The sequence below is a fragment of the Cryptotermes secundus genome, unplaced genomic scaffold, assembly GCF_002891405.2.
Source record: "Cryptotermes secundus unplaced genomic scaffold, Csec_1.0 scaffold277, whole genome shotgun sequence".
Taxonomy (NCBI): domain Eukaryota; kingdom Metazoa; phylum Arthropoda; class Insecta; order Blattodea; family Kalotermitidae; genus Cryptotermes; species Cryptotermes secundus.
Window position 1 is genome coordinate 532066 of NW_019720164.1, and position 22908 is coordinate 554973.

General features: G+C 40.3%; 1 protein-coding gene and 1 long non-coding RNA gene across 3 annotated transcripts in view; one reads left to right on the plus strand and one right to left on the minus strand.

The window, feature by feature from the left end:
- The window catches only part of LOC117282548, a 79448-nt gene that overhangs the window by 51716 nt on the left and 4824 nt on the right, over window positions 1-22908 (minus strand). The gene's annotated exons all lie outside the window — the stretch shown is intronic.
- Window positions 1-22908, plus strand: part of LOC111867176 (beta-1,3-galactosyltransferase 5) — a 64123-nt gene that overhangs the window by 34147 nt on the left and 7068 nt on the right. Inside the window, exon 2 of one of the 2 annotated variants that reach the window (XM_023856774.2) lies at window positions 12428-12545. The exons of the other annotated variant lie outside the window; for it this stretch is intronic. Within the exon in view, the coding sequence (XP_023712542.1) occupies window positions 12431-12545 (115 nt within the window). The 5' untranslated portion in view covers window positions 12428-12430. The remainder of the gene's footprint in view (window positions 1-12427; window positions 12546-22908) is intronic. 2 annotated transcript variants of the gene reach the window in all.

Below are 22908 nucleotides of genomic sequence, written 5' to 3' on the forward strand. Positions count from 1 at the left end.
AGTATTTATTGATGCGCTAATAATATTACTGTAGGCTTCGGTGTCGAGGTTAAGAGTACCGGGAGATGTACTACTGCTCACATATTCAGAGGTATGAGGATTGTCAGGCCATAAATTCTATCTTAATTGTCATAGCTGTCAAAGTACTATAATACAATTATGCCGACGAATATTATTCAATATGTTAACCTTAAAAAGGTCTTATTTTTTTAATCGAATTTTCGGTAAAATTATAAATTTTTTTTTTACTCCAATAATTATACAATCTATCCATTAAGTGTGGATAATAAGTACATTTTGTGGTTTACATATAGAAAAGGAAAGAGAACTTGTCGTGGTGAGCATGTTCCAATGAACCTGCTCAATACTTATTTTAACTGCTTAGTGATATGCAGTTAAGTGTTGAATTATAATTATAAATTTAATACCGTTCTTTTGTTCAGAATTCATTCGTACTATAGTTAGGGCCCCGCGTCTGGCACGACATGACACGAACTGCCTTCGAGTTCAGGCATTCGAAGGTCACTTATAACCACTGAAATGTCACTGACCTTGTATTCAAACTCGGTTTTTCAGGGTCTTCCTTCTTCTTTACCCCTCATACTTAAAGATTTGGTGTCAGAAGCAAGTTCCAGTGAGCAGAAATTTGAAACCTGAGTTTTCCACCTACTTCTGGTTTCTATCATCTCAGTGGCATTTGGGATTGTATAATTATACTAATTTTGGCACTTAACGTCTTGTGCGTATTCATACATTTCCATTTCAATTGGCACTTTTATACTACCTAGTTACAATTTGTTTTAACTGTCAACTTTAATTTTAGGGTTTAATTAATATTTCACGCATCAAGGGAACAAATTGTTGTATCAGCTTACAAAGAATACATAGATATACTTGAGGATGGCAGTGTATTAACCGAAACATGTTTACTAGCAGCATAAATAAGAGACCGATGTAGCGGCATGAGAGAACTACACGGCCATCTGCATATCAAAGTTTCGAAAATTGCACTGTCTAGAAGTAATAATATTATTTAATCAGCGCAACATGATGCTCAAATCTTATAAATGAAAATTGTAAATTATATATATTGAACAGGGGTCAGCTGGGATAGCTCAGTCGTTATAGCGACTAACTGCGGGCTTGAAGACCGAGGGGTCTGAGTTCGAGTGCCGGAAGATTCAAGAATTTCTCTTTTCCACGTCGTCCAGACCGGCTCTGGGGCCCACCCAGCCTCCTATCCAGTGGGTACCGGGGGTAAAGCAGCAGGGGCGTGAAGCTGACCACTCACCCCCAGTTGGTACCGAGGTCAAGAAAATGTGGATTTATACATCCACTCCCTCATATGCCTTCAAGGTGTAGTGCTTAATTAGTTAAGTAAAGGGACAAGTTTACCTTACCTTACCTTACCTGTTGAACAGTGAAATGTAATGGATATATGGATGTTACCTCAGTAGAACTTCTGTCGTTCTTCTCCGCTTTCAATAGATGGTACAGTTGACATATCAGGGGATAATTAAAAAATGTGTGACGGTGTTTTCCCGGTCTAGAAAATCGAGATTAACGGCTGTGGAGATCCGTCGTTCTGACCACGCCACACCCTCTATCCGCTAAAGTTGGCACTAACTTCGCCGACAAGCGACAGTCGCTCGGTCGGTATAGTTTGCTTGCGGATTACAGGCCACGGAGTTTTTTTTTGTAACAGTGTTTTCGTAGGTAGACAAAGTAAAGTTGTCTCTGTGCTTAATTAATTAAGCACTATGACATGAAGGCATATGGGGGAGTGGAGGTATAGTTCCATTCTTGACCTCGGCACTAGATGGAGGTCAGTGGTCAACTTGACGACCCGGTCGCTTTACCCCCGATACACACTGGATAGGGGTGGGCATCAGAGTCGGTGTGGACCCTGTGAAGACAGAAAAAAGAACGCTTGCCCATGCAGGGTATCGAGCCCCGTCGTTGTACCGAATATGCTATCCCGGCTGTTTTCTCGTAAGCTTATTGTCATACTTGAAAATGATGTGGGAATTTTACCCATGCAGGTTTAAGAATCGTTAATCTATGCCCAGCCAAGTCAGACACTAAATACATGTAAATGTACTCGTCTCTCTGCTGCTGACAGCGGGGTATCCCAGCCGTTGTGATGACATTCATCGACTTAGCACCAGCTGAGCCCCCACTGGAGCTCCCAGCTGGATCCCCAGCTGAGCGCCAGCCGAGCGCTCCTAAAAAAACAAAAGGTAAAGCTACTCATCCCCGTCAAGAGTCCTCTTTCACTACTACCCTCGTAACCGGCCACTGCACTTGGACTGAGTTCTTCTCAAGGGAATATTCGTACGGTGTTCATTCAAACAGTACAGTACACAACGAAGCTTGATTTTCTTTGCGGCCTAACGTAGTAAAACATTTACACTTCGAAAAGTCAGTATGTATTGTGACGAATATGACAATTGCTAGACAACGGTTCGGTAAGCACGTTCCCGCGGCAACAAATGGAAACGGAAATAGTCCATTGCTAAACAACGGCTCGCCAAAAACACGTATTCGTGTGAACGAATAGACACAGTAATAGAAGAACTATTCGAAATGGTGATATATATTCGGTTCGCCTCGAAGTTACAAAAGAGTTAGTTCAGGAGAGTTAGACAGGCGAGTCATAGGAGGCTACGAAAAGGGAAGTCTCAAAACTGAGACAGTAAAATATGGTCGAGAGTCCTATGGGACTGGGACTCGTCAGAGAGAACGCCCTACATCAACAAACCCGTAACTGTCTGACAGTAATAAAAATCTGGTCTTAAGCCCCAGACGGGTGTTTTATTCCAAGTCAGACTGGCCGACTGACCGTCGGTCGTAACATACGACTCGTACTCAGACTTAGGAGAGTTAGAAAACAGTTCAGTTCAGTTCAGTTCAGTTCAGTTCAGTAGTTTGGTGTTCAGCTGTGGAGTTTTAACCAACGGACAACGGAAGCCGAAGACGTAATCGATTCGTAAATACTCGTAAGAACCAAGCCAGTCGCGGTGGAAGAGAAGACACTCGTAGTCCAGTAAGGAATGAAGCGAGTCTTAGGCAGACATTGAGTGTGAGCTGTTATAATTCATTGTAATTGTAATAGAAGGCGGCAACAAATCCAATCATCTAATCCAGAATCCGTTATTATTAGTCACGGAACCTCGGTCACGTTGACACACACACAAGGGATATGCAACTGCCCACAAATCTGAAAATAAGGAGTGGCCATGTGGACTTTCCAGGGACGACTCAAAACCCGAGTAGATGACTGGGATGTAGAGTCTGCACTACCTTAGGAAGACGATCAGCGAACCATCGGAGTGCCTGACAGAAAGTGGCCACTTCTTTTCTTCCAGTGCATACCGTATGGCTTTTCCCGAGGGTAAAGCGGCTGAGGCGTGAAGCTAATCACTCCATCTAGTTCCGAGGCTAACGAGTGGAGCTATACGTCCTACCTATCCCTGTAACAGGCCGTGGAGGCCCATAGCGTTGTGAGACGCCAAGGATCCCACATTTTCTCTAGACAGCTCACAGATGGCGGTGAGGTGGTCAGCCTTACTCGCCGGCCGTCCTTTACCCCCCAGGATGATTCATGGTACTCATTTCTGTTAGAGGCTGAGTCGACTCCGGGGCCATAGTGCGGCTGGAAGAATTAGGTCAATTGGAAAATCCAATGATCTCATCGGGATTCGAACCCGCGACCTTCCGACTTGTAGCACTATGCCTGAACCAACTTCGCTAAAGGGCGGCCGGCACGTAAGGCTGACAACCTTACCGCCATCTGTGAGCCGATTGTCTAGAAGACGTGGGAGTCCCAACCTCTCACAACCCTATGGGCCTCCACGGCCTGTTACAGGGATAATAGCGTCCAGCGGTAGGATGATTATGACTGGCCAGCCAGAAAGGACGCGGAAGGAATGGATCGTGATCCATTTGAGGCAGTATTGTTATCGTTTGCTTGGAAGCAATACTAAAGATTTGGTAAAGACAACCGTAAATGTAATCTGGGACCTACAAAATGCAAAGTGTGTGCACTATCCTATCCATCACAACGGCATTCAGTGACGTGTTTTGAGCGATGAAAGTTGTGGACCCTATTTACATTTTGATAATTTAATCAGCCATGCAGATATAAGTCTAAGCGTGATATGAACTATTGAAAGTCACCTTTGTATGAATAACACCTGCATAATATGAATTTCTCTGAAGATTAATCCCATCATTCAAACACTCTGACATATTACCTCGTATGTCGAACATACAAATCCACGTGTCACTTGAAGGCTGAAGGGCTCCAGTCTGGGTGGTTGTGAATGTAGCTAAGGTCCAGGCCTTTTAAACGGAAATATGTATATTGACCGAGTAGAGTTAGAAGCGCTTGGGGCGACTGGAATATGGACCCCCCCCCCATGCATGTCAGTTCACCCAGCATACAAACACCTATTGGACTGGAAGTTGTGTGGAACCCAGGGATGATGTCGACGATTAGAAAAGAGAAAAATCTCATGCCTCTGCCAGCAATCGAACACCGATTCCTTGGTATTTCTGTTGGTTATCTGTCGTCATGCCGATTGGGCCATGCCAGCTCTATAAATAAGAGAACATGTATATACATAATATATGGCACCAACCGAGAGACACAATGCTCTAGATATAGAAATATTTGTTTTCTTATTTACTTTCATATTAATTTCAACTGTTGATTTTCTTGAAATCAAATTAATTGATAAGATCGTGCTTGTAGCATCGTATCCATATACCATGCTTTTATATGCACTTTGTTTTAACTTGGAGTGTTTAGGTTTCTGATAAATGTATTAATTCCGTCTCAGTACCACGTTTAGGTAGTTTACGCAGTATATCTAGTACTGTAAAGCTATTCCTGTACCAGGCCATGAAGGCCCATAGGGTTGTGAGACGTTGAGGGTCCCACATTATCTGGACAATCGGCTCATAGATGGCGGTAAGGTTGTCAGCCTTACGCGCAAGCCGCCTTTACCCCCCAAGAAGATTCGTGGTACTCATTCTGTTAGGGGCTGAGTCGACCCCAGGGCCATAGTGCGGCTGGAAGGATTAAGTCAATTGAAACATTCCACCTCATCATAACCCGAATCCGCGACCTTCCGGCTTGTAGCATAGCGCCTCAACCAACTACGCTACCGCGTGCTCCTGCAGTGAATGGAGTGCTGTATGATATGTATATCCTACATTTTCCATGACACACTAAAATTAATTGTAATTATAATCCAAACTGTCGTTGTCTTTCAAATATGAACAGCAAGTTTTTGTTATAATTTATATAAGAATTGAAGTGGATCTTTCTGGAGAGAGTTCTTATAATATTTACCTGTTGCTTCTGTAGAAAGTGGATTGGGCAAAGAAAAGTTTATGATAGAAACAAAGTTCCGTTGCATAGAAATATAGTTTTATGTTACTTCGTTGTAGTTTTAAAAATAACTCCCTGCAGTGGATATCTTGAACTTATTTCGGAGCAATATAAATCACATGTGATTTGTCGTAATAATAAAACAGTTGGAACGTGTCGTCTTCTGGGATATGGGGCCGTGTAGATATTGTGTAAACCGACGTTTCGGAGGGACATATCGCGTCAATCTACAGGGTAGAAAAAGAGGCGATACGTTCCTTCGAAACGTCGGTTAACAAAATATCTACACGGCGCCACATCCCAGAAGACGACATTCTTCGTAGTCACCGCCGTGAAACCTCAAATCTTACACAATAAAATCGTTATCGAACAACTGAATTAAAATTAGTTATCTGTAAAAAAAACGCATCGTCTTATTCTACGCTATTAATAACTGTACTTGAAATAATTAATTACTTAATTATGATTAATTCCTAGAAAAACACTGAGCTCAAGCGATAACACATCTGACTTGCATTCTGGAGGTGCCCTGTTACCATCTCTGCCAGAACACCGATTATCCTGAGCTGTTCGTGGTTCTATAGCATGCGAATGACGGAATAATTTCTCGAATTAGGTCACAACAGCTTGCTGCCAAGTCTTATCTAATTAACTATTCATTATCATGCAATTATGTAGTCTGAGTCACTGGCCACGTCGTTAAACATATTACAAGAACAAATATATTTATTGATACAGGTACAGTCACTAGACGCTTGTCTAATTCATGCTATATGCCAGACTCGAAAAATGTATTGAAGTGACAAACGAAAACGTAAAATTAAATAATTTTGCTACACAGTTCAATTCTAACAGTTATTTGAATCGAATTTTCATACTTGAAAGTTTAAAGTTGTGATTCTGACAAAATATAAAACGGTTTTGTAATTGGAAGAAAGGTTTTAGATACTTCCAGAATAAAATTGTCAAGATAAATATTTCGAACCTAAGAAAAATGAATTAGCGTTATTAATCTTAATTTAATTATGTCTCGATATATTTGACGGCGGTTTAAAATATGTGGTATAGCTTGTTATCTTGTTCAGTCCTGTTTTGCTTTTTCATCGGCCATTGCTCTTACTTGGATATATTCCATACGAAGTTATTTATATTTATTATTTGATATCATCTATCAGAATGGATTTCTTTTTAACCTTATTACTATATTTAACTTAACATGTCATTTATTATTGGTTCCAGACATGTGTCTAGCCTGTTAAACTGAATTGTAATACATGTTGTAATACAACTGAATACCCGTGCATGAACTTATAAGAATAACACGTCAACATAATTCATGCTTATTCAAAAGCACACACACACATGTCTATGCGGTAATGTATGGTTGATGAGATGATAAGTTATTTTCCAGTGCGTCGCCACGTGGAGAAGTTGAGAAACGTTCGTCACGCAACCCATCTCAACAAAACAGAATATCGTACATAACCGGATTCCTGCATACCAAACTTTCCTCATTATATAAGTGAAGGCGAAGAGTTAGAGACATTTCTTCATATGGAAAGTAAAATATATTTAACCTGTCCTCAGGTATTGGAAGGGGGGGACGTTTTGCAAAACTCGCACAAATGTTTGACATTAATTTTCATTTGATTCCCTGAATAGACGCATTTCGAAAGGACTGTGAGCCCTGAAGCCTTCTGGGACAATACGTGTATCCATGAATTGTTAAACAACTACGGATTGTTCGCCCTGGCTGAGATTACTTGACGAACGTAGAAAGAAGCATAAACAAACTCCGTGGCTTTAGTCCGCAAGCGAACTATACCGACCGAGAGACCGCCGCTTGTCGGAGAAATTAGTGCAAACTTCAAGTTGGCAAAAACCAAGAATTTGGAAATTCAGTTTAATTGAATTTTTTTTTGTTTTGTTTTTGAACACTTTTTATAATTTTTAAAATTAAAAAAGTATACATGGAGCCCCCGTGTGCCAGGGGCTGGGCCGAATATTCCTTTTGTCCGCCCCCCCTCCATATAACCTAAGTAAAGTTATTCTTGTAACAGGCCGTGGAGGCCCGTAGTGTTGTGAGATGTTGAGGTTCCCACAATTTATAGAAAATCGGCTCATAGATGGCGGCAAGGTTGTCAGCCCTACTTGCCGGCCGCCCTTTACCCCCAAGAACATTCCAAGAATATTCCTGGTACTCATTTCTGTTAGAGGCTGAGTCGACCCCAGGGCTGTAGTGCAGCTGGAAGGATTAGGTAAATTGAAAAGAATCCAATGATCTCATGCCCCATCCATACAGACCTTCATTAATTAAACAAATAAGATTAATATTCTTCAGTTCCTCTGATGTAAATCCAAACATGAAATAATCGACTACAGCTCGTTAAGAAATTGATGACAATCTGAATATTTATTTTTTCAGAATGAAATGTAAATATTCAATAGCTTAAGTACCTGAATCAGATCACAGTGGAATTCCCCACATCCTGCTATAGATGCAGTTGCATCCCCATAGTCTGGATTGAATATTTCGCAGGCTGTGACGTCTCCATTCCTGGTCCCAGTGGACTTCGAGTATAATGATTATTATTACAATTCATTACTTATTTAAGGGCGCTGTGAGTGTCTCAGACTATACAGTGTCGAATGATAGGGCGTTTAAAGAAGAGTGAATTGGAATGTGTTGAGGGGGCGGTGGTCATGATCCAATTTGAGATATTATTCCGGTACTTGTCTGGAGACACTGAGGAAGATCACACAATCATATTCAGGATTTATTATTATTATTATTATTATTATTATTATTAGAGGGGGTGGGTGTCCCCATGCACTTAGACCAGTTATTGNAGGACTTGTTCCCTGAATTTTTCCGCCCTTAAAAATTCTACGACCTCCGCCGGGTTTGAACCCGCGTACCTTGAGTGGGAACGTTACCCCTAGACTACGGAGGCCGCTATCTTATTCGGGATAGTCGACTCTCCGGCGGAGACTCGAATCGGTCTCCTCTCGAATTCAATTCAAGCGTTAGAGTTTCAGCCGAGCACCCGGTATCCCGTCGCAGTCTGAGTAAAGGAGAGCAACTAACGGTGCTTCAGCTAAGTACACATGGGCTTCCAGAACATTCTTGACTCTACCGGGAATCGAACTCCAACCCCTCGGTCGTCCAGTCCGTAGCCAGTCACTATACTGACTGCGCTAATTAAATCGAGAAAAAGGAGCGCTCACAAGAGAAACAAGGTAAAGCAGAGTGTCTCCCGTGCTTAGTTAAGCAGCACGCCATTAAGACGCAAGGGAGTACACAGTTACGTAACTCAGCGCACACTTAACCTCGGCCCTAGACGAATGTGAGTGGTCAGTTTCAAGACCATGGAAAGAGTCCCTGGTATCCACTGGTTACGATAGTATAGGCCTATATATATATATATATATATNCTCGTGGTTACCGAATCAAGTCAGACACGTTATTTTTTTTTCAGAACTTTTACCTCCAATGATTCTACATGAAATTATCAAGAGGGATTTGGTATGTGTGCAGAGGCTGTTGCGGTTAGCACAAGAAATACCGCAATTTGTAGGATCAGACGGCCTTTCCCAAGCATTTGTCAGAAATATGGAGGCACAAGAGATGAAAGAAGAAGAAGAAGAAGACAGTAGTGAAGCGGTATTTTAGCAGTTTAATGCATGCACTCTACGAGTCGGGGTAGCGCAGTCGGTATAGCGACTGCCTACGAAGCTAGACGACCAAGGGATCGGAATTCGAGTCCTGATGGAGACAAGAATTTTCACTTTTCCATGTCAAGACCGGTTCTGGGGCCACCCAGCTTCATATCCAATGGGTACCCGGGGGGTAAAGCGTCCGGGGCATGAAGCTAACCACCCACCTCCAACTAGTGCCGAGGTCAAGAAAACTTGAGGTCTGTACACCTTCATGGCGTAATGTTTAATTAGTTATTCACAGGAACAACTTTACCTATTTTTTTTTCCTTCATGAGCTCAAGATATGAAAACCGGTTCTTAATGCACAGTTAGAAGTTGAATGATAAGACGATTGCTCAGTAGGACCCCCCCCCAACCCCCACTCACACACCGCCTGAATATACATGTACTATTTGCTTACCATGGGTAGGATGGCCGTCAGTAAAATATGGGAGACACACGAAGGTGGAAGATTCTTTCTATCCTAATTTAAAGTTTAATATACAGAGTGTCCCCCAAAAATGTATACACATTTTAGTAACTTATATTCTATCAAGTAAAGCGGACAGGTGTTAACCTTTCGTGGTACTGGTTAATTTACTTGTAAAGTCAGAAATTTTCAAAATGGACATCACAAATTACCAATCTCACGAAAAATAAAAAAGAATGTGGATAAATTTCCTTAGGCATCCTGAATCAAGTCAAATTGTACACACAATACCCATGTAAGATGTGGTTAAACATATTAACAATAAATGAAACCAGGAATTACTCGGCAATATTAACGAGAAATAAAACCAAAGAATTAAACCAAGAGCAGCCCACACGTTACTCACAGTCCCAATCTTAGGGATCCGAACCTGACTTACAATGAAAGATGGCTTCTGAACCGGCTAACTAGCAGGAGGCCGAAACTAGACGGAAATAATTTTTTAGATCCCCGAACCAGACGGAATTTTACAGTCATCCTCCAATTATCAAGCCTCAACAAGCAGGTCCTTGAGGTTCAAGAACATTTCGCCTGAGGAAGGGTGATAAAGGTAGCAGGTGGGGTTGGATAAGGGGGAGAGTGGGCGGTACAGGGTTGCTCATCCATCGTCACGGCAAAATTATGAATGAAATGTGAACGTTGCAGAACAGAGAGGTCATAAGGAACTATCTGAGGAATCTACTGAAGAGACAAGGAAAACCTATGTACAGGAATTTAAAAATTGTTGTTAGTTAGGGGGTTATGCAATCCGTCCCTAGGCAACGGCTCGGTAAACACATTTCCGCTTATCGGACCATGCTATGCAACGCGTTGACGTCATCAACAATAGAGACTGTGCTTTCCATTGAGGTCTGTGCAGAATGCTTATAAAAGACATGAATTCAGAAGCTAGACGCAGTTGACAGTACAAGAACGAGAATGGAGCATGTCCTTAGTGAATTTTTGAGTACAGATTAGGACACAGGAGTACAGAGTAATTTAAGACGAAACAACAAGAAACCTTCATAGTGATAACTGTTAGTTTCTGTGTTGATATCCGTTGCCAGGAGGCGACTAGTGAAGACGGAGAATTCTAGTAATTCTAGTGCGTGTGCAACGGTGAACTGAAAGTGTGTAGAATAGTGATTGTGTTATAATTGAGCGTGATTAAGATTCACGCTTATCGTGGCCTCCCTTTTGGAAAATGTCAGCCTGAGTGTTCCTTCCAGCAATCTTAGGAACTTCTTTTGTTTTGTTTGCTCTTCTGATAAGCAATCTTAGGAACTTCTGTTTTGTTTGCTCTTCTGATAAGCAATCTTAGGAACTTCTTTTTTTGTATTTGCTCTTCTGATAAACACTGTCCTTCTGCTCGGTGCGCCTTTGCTACCAACGTGGAGGGTAACTGCCTCGAGGTATTTGCGATCTGAGCCGTTTCTCTCAATCACATTTATACCCATGTACCTAATATTGTTAATAATTGTTCATAATCCTAATGTTCCGTCTTAAGCAGTTCTTAGTTATCATGTTCTTGTTATCACTCTTGATCTCTGTTTGTTTACTTTTTCTGTATCAATATGTTTTCTTCTTCCATTTGTTCCCTGTAATTTGTCTTTGTCTTTATGCTGTGTTTGTCCATAATGTAATTACTTTTAACTACGCTGTGCTCTGTCTGTAATTGGCCTTGCAGTTGTTGACTCGGCACATAAATAATAAAGAATTGAATCAAATTATTATTATCAGGGACGTTGACGTATTTGGAGTCAAAAACTTTCTCCTGAATCATATTTTATAATAGCCCTTGCATCATATTAAAACACTAATTGTACGCCGCGTGTATTTATATAAGTAAGTATGTATGTATGTATGTATGTATGTATGTATGTATGTGTAAAATCCTTTCTCGTCGCATCGTGGCATTGCCGCATTGCAAATGTACACATTTTACTTTTCTTCCTTCTTGACAACTTAAAATTTTAGCGGACTTATTATTATTTTTATTAATATAAGAATTAATTTGGTTATTATTATTATTATTAACTTCTATGTCTGTATGTATATGTATTGTCCTTTCTCACCAAATAATGGAATAACCATTCGAAATGTAATTATTTTATTTTCTCACCTGTTAATGCTAACTTTAATTTTTCTTGGAATTATTATTAATTTAATGCCATTATGTAGACTCTCTTATTTGTATTTTGTCTTTTAGTTATATCTGTATTTCTATGTACTCGTGCCAACTTTGTTATTGTCCTCTGTGCTGTTAAGTTTGCACGTAAGTAAACACGAAATGAATTTAATTGAATTATTATCATTATTGCTATTATGTGCTGTCTGTAATTGGCCTTGTAGCTGTTGACTGGGCACATTAATAATAAAGAAATGGATGGAATTATTATTATTATTATTATTATTATTATTATTATTATTATTATATAATATGCCTTACTTTGTATGTTTGTTTTTGTCGTTTCATTCTTCTTACTCGTACTAACGCCGTAATTGGCCTCTGGGCTGTTAAGTTGGCACGTAAATAAACAGTAACTTATTATTATTATTATTATTATTATTATTATGTCCACGTAAACCTATGGAGATGAAAAATATGGCTTGAATGGGTTCGGCGAAATTTTATCATGCTACATACCAAACATCTCAAAGAACAGCAATATTTTATGTGTGGAAGCATTTGTATTTGAAATATCAGTCAATCGTGAATTTTCAGCAATAGAACTACACGTCATCATGAAAGTAAATATAAATATTAACAGGGAAAGCTTCCTTACGTAATAACTAGCACGGAAGGAGTTAATATGAACAAATGATATACGCCATCTGATAGAGTGCCCCTCATTTTACAGCTGATGGCGTACCAGGTGCGTGTGTTCCATCCTCTGGTACTTGCAACTTTGGGAATGTGTCTGGTAACGTACTCCTCTTACTACGCTTCAACAGGAATGTTTCAGTCCACGGCGCCAGGTAACGTACCCTTCCGGTGCTAAGAGGGGTTGTTGAAACTCTCGAAGAAATATTCTCAATGCTGCTTGCTGAATTTCCCAACCCTTCCCCCTTTCCACCTAATTGCACAGTAAATATAGTTTACAGTTTAATACCTCAAGGCATACATTTCCATTTATGTTTGTTGAGTTGTGTATATGTGCGCATGCAGGTATGCCTCATGTTTATATAATTAGATTCATATTTGGTTATTTTTGTTTCTTATACAAGGTGTTTCACGACTTTAGGGCATAACTGCAGGAGGTGATTTCCTAGGTCTTTGTGATCAAAAAAGTTCATATAAACATGTGTCCGATTTTGGACGGTTACGGAGTTATGACCGTTTTAAACTCAGAATAGAAGGTAACGATTACTGACAATAAACGGAACAAAATAATAAAGCAGCTTAATGCATGATACATTTAAAGTACGAATGTAAAGTTAACTTCGTGAAATTACCTTTAATTTGAATTTATTGGTGCTTAAAGCTGAGTTTCGAAAATGTCACCGCCGGCCGCAACACAGGCTGCCGCTTGGTTGTGAACCGCGCGGGTAGCACATATCAGCTTCAGCTGGATATACCAACCCACCACGCCTTAGGTACCTCTCAAATGTCGAGATAACGAGAACGCTCTGTCTGTAGCTGGCTAAAAATAGCGACCCGCCATATGATAGACGCGGTTCACACGAGGGCGTGAACGGGAATGAAAAAAGGTCATAACTCCGTAACCGTCCAAAATCGGACACATGTTTATATGAACTTTTTTGATCACAAAGACCTAGGAAATCACCTCCTGCAGTTATCCTCTAAAGTCGTGAAACACCCTGCATATAGATGATGATTGACGGTTTAATGCCTTAACTCCAGGAGCTTATACCGGAAGCCATTTTCAGTCTGAATTAATATATAAATATGGATTTGAGTTCGACGATTATGAAACAATTAATATTTGAAATGCAAGAATGGTTTGGATGTAAGTAGCAGCAATTTTATGCTGGCATGCAACAATTAGAAGACGTCTGAAATTAAAATAATTTAAACTTTTCGGAAGTGTGACATTTTTCGAAAATTTGCAGTTTTTGGACAATTTAGAAAACTGGAACATTTTTCTAATTTTTAGAAACGTAGAATTTTCGAAAATTAAGAAAATTCAACAACGTGGCAACATGCAATGCTGCCAACGTGAAATTACCGTTAACTATCAGTAGATAAGATTTCAGTTCGCCGACTTTTGGAATGTAAAGGACTATAAACATGGTTCTGAGAAAACTTCTCCCCTCCTTAAGTACCTAGAGTGTGTTGTTTGGCTGTTCGCTTTTGTTTCAAAAGAAACTAAGCACAGAAATAGACTCAATGTGGAACAAACGCTTGGGTGTGCACTACAATATTCCAACGACTGAGAAGCCAACAGAAGCGAAACAAGGGCAAATTATTCATTAGTTGTCTATTTCTATAAACAGGCAAATTATTCAGTAGTTGTCTGTTTCTATAGACAGTCAGAATATCGGCGAATTATTTTTAAATGTCTGCAATACTTTTATGCTTCTTGGAAAATAAATGCATTTCCAATTTTGTCAATATTCACATTAAAAAGTTTGCTAAATATGTGAATTGAGGTCCTCACAGCAGTGACTGCGTAGACATCGTCCTCTGAGTTGAAAGACGGTTTAACATAGCAAAGTTATCCGACGTTTCGAAAGGATTTTCCGACTCCACTTTCAGGGAATAATATGTAAATATGGTGTGCCTCCAAAATGTCAGTCAAGTTCTACCGGGTCATGCGGCGAGACACCACAGGAGAAAGTATTTTTGTTATTTAAAACTAGGAGATTTAGCTGGGAGCCTAACACTTTCTAAAAATTGTATCACGGTCAGAAGACGCTGGAAGCCTCTGTATAGTAAGTAACTTACAATAAGCGAAGTCTCCTGTTGTGCGTTGAGCACACAATTCTTCATTCTTCGACAGACTGAACGAAACAGCTGCACCATATCGCACTATTGAAGAGCGGTTTCTAAAACAGCCGTACCGGGACTGATGTCACCCCCGATAGTAAAGGAGCTCGCGAAAGGAGCCCAATTCTGTTACATCGCTTGATTTCTTTTGCATTATAAAAACTGTAAGATGAAAATTATGAGTAATTTTATGAGCGAAAGCCTTTACAATGTCACAGAATTCAATGATTTAATGTTCATCATCTTTTTTCCTTTGTAAGCTAAATTAAGGTGCCATAAATGGACCATTTTCAGTAATAAATTGTGTTATCTTGTTATAGTTCCAAGGCTAAATATCTATTTGAAGTATCAAGTGACTTAAGACATTTATATTCTAAATGCAAATGGCCGTTTGCATTTATTTAGAAGAGATTGTTTATTAAAAGGGTGTTATGCTTCACAGTCACGCAACTACCCAGCCTGATATCAAGGTACAGGAATGTTGCGATTGGGAGGGTGAAGTATATCATTGTCAGTTTCAACCTAATCACATTCAGTATACGCAACCAATGTAGTCGCAAAATGGAAACAAATGACCAGGCTTTCTCAGAAAACCATTAAATTCTTCGGTGTTTAAAACAAGTATTAAGTAGCCAACTTATCATTGGCATGACAAAGAATGGAAGAATCCAATGTTAATTTGGTTTCGTGCACGTTACTTTAATTTTCTGAGAGCACAAATTGGAATTTATGACATGTCTCAAATGATTCTCAGAGCATTTCCGTAGAGCAGAATATTCCTTGAGAACTGACAGCGGTTGTTCCAACCTTTTATGACACCCAAAGGTTCATTACCTGTTCATAAGAGCCTCTCTCCTTGGATTAGATCCTGAACCAGTCGTATCCAAGTCAGGCACCCGCCCTTTATTTGTTTAAAAACGGGGACTCCATTCATGTTACATACCGTGCCCATCTTATCGACCCTAACTTGATATTTCCATTAAAATTTGAGAGCACATATATTTTTTTATACATTTAGTATATCTATAAAATTATGATCAGTAAGTGCAAATAATTTTCTGTTGCTCAACAACTTTCGACCTGCAGAATTTCTCTCACGAGGCTCTCCGCCTGTGGTCACTTCAAAATAGCAAAACATTAAATTGCCCCACATTATTCTGACATGGGCCAAACGCAACAAATATTGCATCTTGAATAGCACCAAAATTCCTTCTTTACGTCGTTACCCTTGCATTCTGGTAGGAGCGATCATGAAGCCACGTTGGTTTCCTTACATCAAAGTTCATCACATGCTCTGAGGTCGTAATTTATTGTGCCCTCCAACCCTCTTACGAACCAACAGCATTACATCGTGCACTCCCAATGCCACAAGTTCCTCTTAAAAGCCTTTATGTATTCCTCACTCTCCGTGCTTGCTGCATGTCCCGCCACGTCATCAGATGACCATTTCGTGAAGGGCATAAATCGTGAAGCTGCTTCCCATGTAGTTTTCACCGTAATCTTATTAAGCCCATTTCCCATTTCTCCGTTACAGACATTTTCTTAAAGCGTTTTATTTTCTCGAGCTACCTCAGTCCGCATTCTTCCTGCAGAAATATCACTCTGAGATCCTGTATAATTAGAAAAAATATATACTTTTCAAAGGTAGGAAAGGAGAGTATCGGGTGGATGTGAACCCGGGTCTCTCTAATACGGCAAACATCCTCGTCACACGTGCCACATGCTGCATGGAATAAACACTTCCTCAGAGCGACAGAGTTAGGAGCTGCTTCTCTATCAGAAACAGCTGTTGTCGGACATCCTGTTCTGATGACATGAAAGATTTTCCATGTTTTGCAACATACACCCTACAACAGGACTAATAGGCTGGCCTTTGTTAGGGTTTCACCATGAGCATTTACTGACCTTTTCAACAGTTTTTTTTCCCCTTTCACTGCAGCCCCAGTGGGCCTAGGCCTACCTCCATGAACTTCTTCGTTCACTTCGGTTTTTCTAGATCTTACACATTCGGAAGGACTCCTTGGGCGGGTGATCAGCTCGTCGCAAGGCCTCTACCTGTACACAAACACAGAAAAACGCACACACAAACTAAACATCTATGCCCTGAGTGGGATTCGAACCCACGATCCCGGTTTCCAAGCGAGAGAAGACAGTACATGCCTTAGACCGCTCGGCTACCGTGACCGGCTTTCAACAGTCTTACATCAACGAATTCTGTTCAAGTGACTAGAACTGAATGCGGTGATTCTCGCAAGGTGGATTTATGTAAAGGCTCTTGTTTCATACAATAATGAAAGATCCCGTATCAGTTGCAAGCCATGTATCGGTTGAATGGAAGACAGAGGTAAGAACAAAAGAATTACTTCTGTACTTTAGCACCAGGCCAGCAAAGATTTATAAGGGAGGCATTATTTAAATGTCGGCACTAGATGGAAGCACTATATGCTCAGCTTCACGCTCCAGCCGTTTTATTTCGGAAAGAGATCACGGTACCCATTGGATGAGGCTTCAGATTCTGTTAGGACAAGGCGATGAAGAGAAAAATCCGGTTGTTACCGGGAACTGATCCCCGATCTTATAGTCCGTAGCCTGTCTGAGTGTCTCTGCTCTTTTAGAAGACATGAGTCGTGTTTTAAGCTGCGAGTTGGTGGTGGCGAATTGTAAATGCATTTTGTTATAGTATCGAATGTGAAGTGACTTAGGGAAATAACGAAAAAGACTGTCTCTTATGGTTGATTGTTGATCATTTTACCATTTAAAGTCACTGTTTCAGCGACAGGGAATGTCGAAATGAATGTGAACATAATAATATGCAGAAGAGAATTTGGAAGCTGTCGTCACTTGCCATAAATTTGTCTTGGTTCATTCTGTACGTGTTTGGGATTTCTGTAATATCTTGAAGTAGGCCACTGCAGCCTTTTCAGCAACCATGTCAACTTACAATTCTAGATTATTTTTCTGTCTTTTATGTCAGATATTCTCTGCAGCTGAAACAGTGTCAGATCAACCATTGGCCACGGAAAAGACGGGTTCAAGTCATATTCAGCATCGATTCCAATGAAAACGCGATTGAATTATAAGTAAAAGACATACAAAAATATTTTTCTGTGAAATGATTGAAACGAAATTAGTACCTTTTTCTATACAAATTGTACTACTTAGATAGGGGCAGAGGGGAAGGGGATTTGAGCCCCCCCCCGAGGATCGTAAATAACAGTGAAGAGTAACAGAAAATATCACTCACTCATGGAGCTGAGCCCTTCTTGAGAAGCTGCCAGTTGTGCAGCTACTCAAGGACTTACCAGCATTTTATGGAACCCGAAGGTTCATTACCGTATTCACAAGAGCACTCCAGTGGTCCCTATCCTGAGCCAGATCAATCCAATCCATACCATCTCATCCTATATCTCTAAGATCCATATTAATATTGTTCACCCACCTACGCCTCGGTCTTTCCATTGGTCTCTTTTCTACTGGCTTTTCCACCAATATATGCATTCCTCTTCTCCCCCATTCGTGCTACATTCCTTGCCCACTTCATCCTCCTTGACTTGATCATTCTATTTATACTTGGAGAAGAGTACAAGTTATGAAGCTCCTCATTATGCAGTTTTCTCCAACCTCCTGTCACTTCATCTCTCTTCGGTCCAAATATTCTCCTCGACATTCTGTTCTTAAATAGCAAGATCAACATAGAGCACGAAATTCATTTAGTGCATATCCCACATGCAGTAAACATAACCTCTTTCATTATTGTTTGTCACATGATTTTAGCGTAGTGTAGTTACACTGTGCGCCTGTATTGATCTAACTCGATATTGCCAGGGAGTTGAAAAAATTGATTTTGACTGTAAAATTTATTGGCACTTCACTTCTGCTATGTGTTTATATGTACAGGAAAGAAAATCCCATACAGACTACAAGGCATGAACGAATGCAGAAGAGTTCATGATCATTCCTCAACGTATTTTTTAACTTCAGGCAATGCGTCACGCGTCACACGTCACTGATTACCAGATGACTATCATAATAAGGAACAGTCAGACAATGGAACGGAAAGAATGTCTGAGCGGGCTCGTCGGCTCGCCCTGTGCATGTAAAATGCATGGAAGGTCGCTGGTATACCGGCAGAAGAACAAGAGCCGCTACAGGGTATTGGAAATCAAACAGACCATTCTCTTAGAACGTTTCGGGCTATTAATATCTCTGGATGACTGACTTTATTTTATGAACATCTGTTGTGATGGTTGTTATCTGAATGGACCAAGCCTCTACCCGCACAGCAAGAGAGAATAATCCAAATTTTAGTGTGCAGCAACAACAGGTTTTGATTTACATTTTTCTCCCGATGATGTGATGAAAGTGAATATGAAAATGACGATCGTCAGGGGGGGGGGACCTAAAGCCTGGAATTGATCTGATCCACTGATAGGCCCCTCTATCTTATTTATTCATTTAATTACATTTGTATGTAGATTACAAAGCATTGATTAGCAAGAGCACATTTTTTTTTCCTTAGCACTACAGCCCCAGTGGGCCTAGGCCTACCTCCATGAACTTCTCCGTTCACTTCGGTTTTTCTAGATCTTACACATTCGGTAGGACTCCTTGGGCGGGTGATCAGCTCGTCGCAAGGCCTCTACCTGTACACAAACACAGAAAAACGCACACAAACATCCATACCCTGAGTGGGATCCGAACCCACGATCCCGGTTTCCATGTGAGCGAAGACAGTACATGCCTTAGACCGCTCGGCTACCATGACCAAAAGAGCACATATAGGGAGGGACTTTAGTTTGCTCAGAACGATAGGACAATAATGACGATGAAGGTGTTCAATAGAAGAGTCCTATAGTTTAATGCAGTACCCGAGCCCACAGATGGAGGCTAAAGTACCGTAGAGTTCACATATCCGTTCACTCTACACTTTTATTTCGTCACCGTACAGAAATAATTGTATATCGCCTGTTTAGGATCATTCTACAGTCCATTATAATATGAAACATATGTTTCCTGGATCCTCGTCATCCGTTCTCTTCCACAAGGTCAAGATAAAGCCTTAGTTATTTTTATTTTAGTTTCTTGGGTTGGGCTGAGTCTGGGTCCACTTGGTACGTCGGCCATTAATTGGCCTATTGTACCAGCAACGGATGATAGATGATGATAAATATGGAGCAGTTGGTGGAATGAAAATTGGAAACCGAAGTACTCGGATAAAACCTGCCCCAGTGCTACTTTGTCCACCACAAATCCCATACGAAATGACCTTGACTCGAACCCCGGCCGCCGCGGTAGGAAACCGGCGAGTAGCCGCCTGAGCTATGGCGCGGCCTCAGATAATGCCTTGGAAATGCATTACGGTGTTCGAAACCCAAAACGGTGACTGATTTCAAGATGCTGTCGCACTGAAGAGTACCTACTCATACGCTAGCAAGGAAGACATTTGAGCTAATGGGCTCGTGAGAACAGACGCAGTAGAAAAGCAAACTGCGCGCAACACAGAAATTGTGGTCACTTGCTTGGACATAAAACTTGCTTAATTACGGGGACTACTGCAGGTGATTAAATTATATCAGCTACAAGTGTAATCAAAGTGACCTAACCGAGATATATAAGTGACAGAATTACATTCATGTTACTCCTGACGCATAGTTCAGGCAATGAAATCCCACAGTAAACGTATTTACTGCTCTTCATTCCCGCAGATACACAACTTGATATATGAATGAGAATGGCGCTTATGCCAGGCAATTCTTACTTGAGTACAGAGAGACAAATATTCCATGAAAGTTGAAGCGCGAAACTATCCCAGTGCGAGATATCAAAATGGATATCGGTTTGAACTAGGGAGAATTTCGCGAGGTACATAGAAGAAGAATTATTGTTTTGCGGATGCAACAATTCTTTCTTTCTTACACTTAAAAACATCAGCTGCAAAATCCTTTCTATATCTGTTAATTTACCACTGCACTAAGTACCAACAGTTAGCGGGACTTCCTTTACAGACGTTTAACAGTCAATCGGTGCATTTGGATTTCATGTTTTGCAGAAAGTGCCGACGTGGAATTTTTTCTTGTAATATTTTCTACTGAAGGATAGATTAATGACAGTGGGCAGGCAGTTCTGAAAGGCGGGGTACGGTGATTTACTAGATATTATATTTTAGCACTCCGTTGCATTGAGGCATCATCATTATTAAAGCATCCGTCAATAATGCAACAATGTTTATAAATATAAAAGACATCTAGAATATGTTTTTCATCAAAAGTGTAACTTTAATACTTTATGATGTTAAAATCATAAAATGTCTTTAAGACACTAAAAGTATAACTTATACACTAAACGTGATTATCAGATTACTAAAATGTCTCTAGTTTTTCGTATGTTTCTTCTCCTTACAACATGTTTCGGCCGCACATGGGCCATCATCAGACAATTTTACTTTTGTTTTCGGGAAGACCACTGCACTTTTCAGTATTGACGGGTACCTTAATAATAAGGATGATGCCTCAATGCAACGGGATAATAAAATATAATATTTTACATAAAGTATATTGGAGATCTCTCTTTGCTGACTGATTTATGCTGGATTTCCTCCGAAACATCGTTTGGCNACCAATTAATTTGTAGGTGTGAACATGTATTTTTAAGCAACTTGCAGTTAAAAAAAAACTAGTCTTCAGGGCAGAGTGCAATTTCATATTACACATCTGGAACTACTGTGTACCGACATTTAGTCTGGGGCCACAGGAGCGCACAAAATGCGTCCGTTGTAAAGAATGTAGTGACGTCCGTTGCAGAAATAAACAAGAGAGGTGAATGCTACGCTTTCTTCTGGCTCCATTGCAGACAAAAACTACACACCGAATTCTGGAACTGTGTGGTGTCCTCAGCAACGTCCATCATAAAGTACGTTCGTTGCAACGGACGTACTCTGTGCGCTCGTGTAGCCCCAGTCTTAGATCGAACCTCCTGTTACCGATTGCAGGTTTCTTATACTTCCAGGCAATTTTTCGGATATGGTCGCGACTCTGCTTTACAGGTGCGTTGTTATGAAGCGCACCAACAGTGTCAAAACAGGGCAAAATATATTTATAAAAATGTGTACCTTACTCAGAATGCAGAGTGTGAGCTACTTAAACGCCAACTTTACTTTATACTCCAGATCTAACCTCAAAGCGATTCCACCAATTTGCTTGAAAGAAACAAGGAACACCTTAATGAGACTGACTCTTTTGTGACTAGAACTTCACGTGACCTAAGAATGTTTGGTCGTGGAACCAAGACAAATATTTTTTGATCTAAGCTTTGAAGAACACTGGCTCAACGTAAGTTTTTATTCAGATAACTACATTATAAACAAACAAATTTGGATGCATAACTTTCTTATATTATTTCATGGCGTTTTCTCAGCTGCTGAAATTCTATCAAATAGAATTGTCCTGGAAATATTTAGAAGCGATGAAGCATTGTCCCATTTGCCTGGTGTGATGGCTGGAGAAAACAACGATTCACCTCAGTCTATATGGAAAATTTTAGGATTGAAAATTAAGCCCAAGAATGCCATGATAAAGCAAAGGACCTGTCATACGCGATTTCTAATAACGCACTCTTACCGGACGATTGATTGAGTGACCCATTCCTGTGTCTTCAGGGAACAGTTGTCTTCTTTGTCCACGACAGAGTCATTGGGATTCATGATGAACTTATCCACTTGATCTCATTCCTGACTTCCTCCCAACCTCTCATTCTACAATTTGTAATGTAGTACTAATTCCTCTCTTTTCACTGATGTGTTCAGCTCATATCGGTAGTTTAAAATTTAGGCAGTAACATATTTTTGTTTTTCTTATAACGAGTAAAAGGTACAAACGAAGTTTTCGTGGTTTTAAAGGGGCAAATGTCTCAATAACATCTATGGATTTTATTTGTTTCGAGGAGACCCAGGGGAGACCTCCCCGGTCGCTCGCTCTTAAATCAGGCCCTGCATCCTTGTAAGCGCAACTGATGGCCTACTATTCGTATTTTGTATTCTCTATATTTTATACAAATTTGCTTGTTTGTAAAATGTAAGTTACTAACGGACGACCCATTAACGTCTACCATGTTGCCAGAGTGAACTCTTAGTAAATTATATGTCATGACCTGATTATTATTATTATTATTAATATTATTATAGTTATACATCTGCCTTAGAGGGACTAAGATTGTACCCTCTAGGTCTGCGTAGACATCTTCTTGATGCACCCTTCTTCATTCAGGTTTATCGTGGCCTTAAATCCTGCTCCTCCCTTCTGGATAATGCTAGTCTTCGTGTTCCTACTTGCCATGTTCGAGACTTCTCTACTTTTAGCGTTCGTCCCTCAAAAAGACACAATCCCTCTTCTCGGT